This window comes from Monopterus albus, unplaced genomic scaffold, assembly GCF_001952655.1.
Source record: "Monopterus albus unplaced genomic scaffold, M_albus_1.0 scaffold264.1, whole genome shotgun sequence".
Lineage (NCBI taxonomy): Eukaryota > Metazoa > Chordata > Actinopteri > Synbranchiformes > Synbranchidae > Monopterus > Monopterus albus.
The window spans coordinates 644,047-649,088 of record NW_018128144.1 but is presented as its reverse complement, the minus strand read 5'-3'; the positions used below and the strand labels follow the sequence as shown (position 1 = coordinate 649,088).

General features: G+C 43.0%; 1 protein-coding gene across 1 annotated transcript in view; it reads right to left on the bottom strand.

The window, feature by feature from the left end:
• The window catches only part of ascc3 (activating signal cointegrator 1 complex subunit 3), a 245,725-nt gene that overhangs the window by 40,252 nt on the left and 200,431 nt on the right, over nucleotides 1-5,042 (bottom strand). Inside the window, 1 exon segment of the mRNA XM_020621661.1 lies at nucleotides 993-1,135. Coding sequence (XP_020477317.1) covers nucleotides 993-1,135 — 143 coding nt within the window.

The window sequence follows — 5,042 nt, the reverse complement described above, 5'->3', positions numbered from 1 at the left end:
GCTGGAAGTCCCAAAGTCAAAATGGGATACACCTCCAAAGGTGGTTGAGAATGACCAAGCTAAGATCCTGTGGGACTTCAAGATACAAACTGACAAACTGGCAATGATGGCTAACCAACTGGACATAGTGGTGGACAAACAGAGGAAGAAGGCCGTAGTGATAGATGTAGCAATCCCAAGCGATAGCAACATCAGGAAGAAGGAACACGAGAAGCTTGAGAAATATATGGAAGGTGAAGGCACAAGTGGCCCCCGTGGTAATAGGAACATTGGGGGCTGTGACCCCCAAACTGGGAGAGTGGCTCCAACAGATCCCAGGAACAACATCTGAGATTTCTGTCCAGAAGAGTGCAGTCCTAGGAACAGCTAAGATACTGTGCAGGACCCTCAAGCTCCCAGGCCTCTGGTAGAGGACCTGAGCCAAAGATCTCTCATAAGTGGGGCGAGTGGGGAATTTTTTTTTATATGTAATTACAAGTAAAGGAAATACATTTGGACTAAGCCTGTTTGTTCTCTACAAGTATGGCTATAGCAAAGCCCCTGAATCTGATAGCTCATGTGGGCTCTCTGAGCCTACATGAGCTAAACATGTAAGGACAAGCACAAGCAATCAGTACTGACCCAGCTGATGCTCATGGTATTCCAACTCAGTTGACTGATTGATCGACTGTACAGTGCAGTTCTGTGTTATGGTGTCTCACCACCGAAGGCCTTTTAGCCATGTTATTAAGACATCAGTCACATGCACATCAGACAGAAGAGATACACTTCTGTTTTAATCAGTCTGTCTACAAAGTCTGTGTAAAATCAACCTTATCAGCTTCTATTCTACATGCTTTATAACTGTGACTGTGTGCTAGGTAGAACCCTGCCAAAATGTGGGTGAATTACACTCAGTGCTGCCTGAATACATCCCGTGTGTGAAAGATGAACACTGAAGCTGCTGCTGCTGCTCTGGCTATGCCGCATGTGTAAACATGGTGATATCGTACCTCTCTCTCGTCCTGGTGCAGCCACTGTTTGGGGTTGTCCTCTGTGGCCAGGTAGGCAATAAGGTCCAGGGCAGTCAGTCGAGTTTGGCGTCGTGATGAGACAAAAATGAGCACCGGCTTGGCTGGGGAGTGGCTGCGTATCGCTGTAAGATAAGTTAAAAACATATATACTGTATGTTTCACATATGCATTTTTGGAGAAAGTAATCAACTGCTCCATTAAGTGTATTTTTTATGGGGGTTTTATGACACAGGTGCTGTAAAAGTGCCTTTTCTTGCCAGTGCAGTACCCATGCAGAAGGACATACAAAGACTCAATTATAACTCAATCAGGGATGCACCAATTGATCAGCGGAGATCTGAGATGTCCGATTGTGTGCCAGTCAGATTTAGAGCCCTGACAGTCTATGTCGCACACACAGTGGCACAGGCCAAAAGTGTAGCATGTGCAGCATTTAGCATCTCACATGCACCTCGAGCGAGACTCACGTTTATGTCTATATCAGGCAACTGTTCACTAGCTGGAAGTGCGTGGTGTACAAACAGCGCACAGAGGAGGATACAGAAACACCTCTGACAAATAGTACACAATGAGGGATCCACATGTAATGCATCTATATGTACAGTGTATCCAACCTGTGGTAAAACACAGCAAACAAACTACACACTACACACAAAAGAACTGCATCTTCAGTAGTAACAGACATTCTTCTGTTTCTATTACCCGTTGCACCTGTTTATATCTGAATAAGTACAAATACTGCACTTCATATTTAGTTGGAGGTTTGTAAAAAAAAAAAAAAGAGAGAAAATCTAAAACTTAAATAAAAAAAAAAAAAAAAAACGAAATTGGAATCAGCCCAAAAAATTGCAGTCACCTCATCTCCTCATTAATAGTTTTTCCTTTTTAGTCAGCAAATGCTGAAGATGGATCATGATGTACTATGGACTCAAATTCAGTACATCTGAACATAAATATTTTTAAAAATGTTTATATCATTTAACTTTGAGGCAACTTTTTAGCTTAACAAACATGCACAAACTTTAGTAGCACACTGTAAAGTGGTAGTGGAAATGTTAGTGTACCTGCACCTGCATGAAAGCCACCAACACGTCAAAAGCACACAGCATATAAACATGTGCATAAGGTAAATCATCTCTACATACTGAAAAACTCTTTCTTTCCCTCTACCATCAAACTCCTAAACAGCTGAGGAGTTTATTACCAGGAAATATGTGATGTACTATTTACATTCTGTTTGCACATGCATAAATGCACAATGACTGTTGACTGCTGCACATGCTGCTCCCATGCAGCATACATTGTTATATTCTTGTATATTTTTTTCTACTATACTGCTGCATCTGCACTGCTTAAAGTGCCTTAGATTTTGTGTTATTTATTTAATTTATCTATTTTATATTTCATTTTCATTTGTATTCTATGTTCAGCTGCCCGAGCAGATACCGTTTTTACCAAACTAAGTCGTTTCCAACTCCGCCTATCCCCCCGTTCCTCCGGCACTCGGAGTGTCTCTGGTGCCAGCTACCCCGACAGCGACAACGCGGAAGGAGGGCTGGGATCCACAGTAGGCTGAAATTCTGCCTACCATCGTCACTCGGGATTATGAAGTTAAGGAAATGGGGCCTCCACCCCTCGAGTTGGACTGTGGTTGAAAGCTACCGTTTCCTTCAGCCCGTCGACGGGGACGCTGATTCTCCCTGCCCGTATTTCCGACTGGTGAGACGCTCTGATCGGAGACACGCTTTGGGTAATCTTCGGCCGCTGAACCGAGCTGAGTGATCACTGGAGAAGTCAAGCCTGCTTCGTCTTGCTCTTTTTAATGCCAGGTCTATTAACAACAAGACGTTTATTCTTAATGATTTTATCACTACACACGATCTGGATATGTTCATGGCTACTGAAACCTGGCTGAAGCCTGAAGAAAATTGTGTCTTCTCGGAACTGCTACCCCCCGATTATTTATTTTTTAATTCCCCTCAGCTCACTGGGAAAGGGGGTGGCTTAGTGTCTGTGTTTAAACAGACTCTGAAATGTCACCGTATCCCGGTCAAAATCTATCCCAGTTTTGAGATTCTAGCTTTTATTCTGACTCAGTATCATCCCATTTTTTGTGCAATCCTACCGGCCTCCCAAATCGAAAGATTTTATTAATGACTTTGGAGACTTTTTATCAACATATGTTCCACAATTTGACTACTTCCTGATCTGTGGAGATTTTAACATTCATGTCGAGAACCCTGGGGATCAATTAGCCAATGATTTTAATGCGCTCTTAGACTCTTTTGATCTTACCCAGTCGGTTCAGTTCCCCACTCATCAGTGGGGAGGAACGCTTGACTTGTTGTGTTCGATTTAGCCATTTCTGATCATTCCGTCATTTGTTTTGAGGCTCAGGGGCCCGAGCCTGCTGTTTGCCCGAAGGCCCCCCTCCAGAGCCGCAGGATGATTACATCCTCTACATCAGTGGTCCCCAACCCCCGGGCCGCGGACTGGTACCGGTCCGTGGATCAATTGGTACCGGGCCGTACAAGAAATTATTAATTATTTTCGTTTTATTTATTATCTGAGTATGAACGATCTTTTATTTTGAAAAATGGCCGCATTCTCTCGGTTAAATCTCAGTCACTTGAGCGCCAAAACTGGCTTACTTGTGCGACATATTCAGCCTGCTCAATGAACTCAATCTGTCACTTCAGGGGAAAATGACAACTGTCTTCAAGTTGGCAGATAAAGTAGCTGCATTTCTACCAGAGAGCTGTGAACGAAGCTAAGTCTCAATATCTATCTGACATCATCTCTGAGAATAGTCATTAACCTAGAGTATTGTTTAAGACCATTAATGCAGTTATTAATCCCTCTAGTGCTGTATTTGTTGAAACTTCAAATACTGTTTGCAATGAGTTTTTAATGCATTTCAATGAAAAAACCCTGTCCATCAGGCAGTGTCCCGAAACCTTCCTCCTATATTCTATCTGTCTCCCACCCCTCCCATACTTTCACTTCGTTTTCACAGATATCCATTGTGCAACTTAAGAAATGTATGTGTCAGCTGAAATCTGCAGCTTCCCCTCTGGACCCCCTTCCTGGAAAGATTTTTAAGGAGTCAATTGACACCGTTGGCCCTTGGTTGGTCATTTTTATCAACCCCTGCCTGAGCTCGGGACTAGTCCCTCAGACTCTGAAGCATGCGATAATCAGACCATTGCTCAAAAAGCCCAACCTTGACTCAACTGTGTTAGGAAATTTTCGCCCGATATCTCTTCTCCCCTTTCTTTCTAAAGTTATGAAGAAGCTGGTGTCTGCCCAGTTCCAAGCTCAATTAGATTGGCTAGAAATGGTTGACAAATTTCAATCCGGTTTCAGACCTAAACATAGCACCGAGTCCGCATTAATCAAAGTGCATAATGATATCGCACTGGCTTTGGATGCGGGACACCCTGTCGTTCTAGCTCTGCTCAACCTGTCAGCCACCTTTGACACGGTAGACCACTTGATTTTACTTTTGAAGTTAAAGCACCTCTTTGGCCTGGGAGGTAAGGTCTTAAACTGGTTTGAGTCGTACCTTACAAATAGAACTTATTCGGTCATGATTGGCGACCAGTCCTCCAGCACTGCTCCTTTGATCTCAGGCGTTCCGCAAGGCTCCATTCTTGCTCCTTTGTTATTCTCGTTATATATGTCATCTCTTGCGTCTATTATATCCAGTCATAATGTTTCTTTTCATTTTTATGCTGACGACATCCAAATTTATATGCCTTTGGTAACCCCTGAATCAAGCTCGTTTGCTGCATTACAGAATTGTATATGTGATGTTAAAATCCGGCTGGCTCAAAATCTCCTTTACTTAAATGAAGATAAAACCGAATATATTGTTATTAGTCCCCACCCAGCAGTGACCATGTCAGACCTAGGCACCTGTGCCCCCCCATGATCTAATACGATGAGGAATTTGGGAGTTATATTTGATACAAATTTTAACTTTGATAGCCAGATTAAGTCTGTGGTAAAAACGAGCTTTTACCAGTT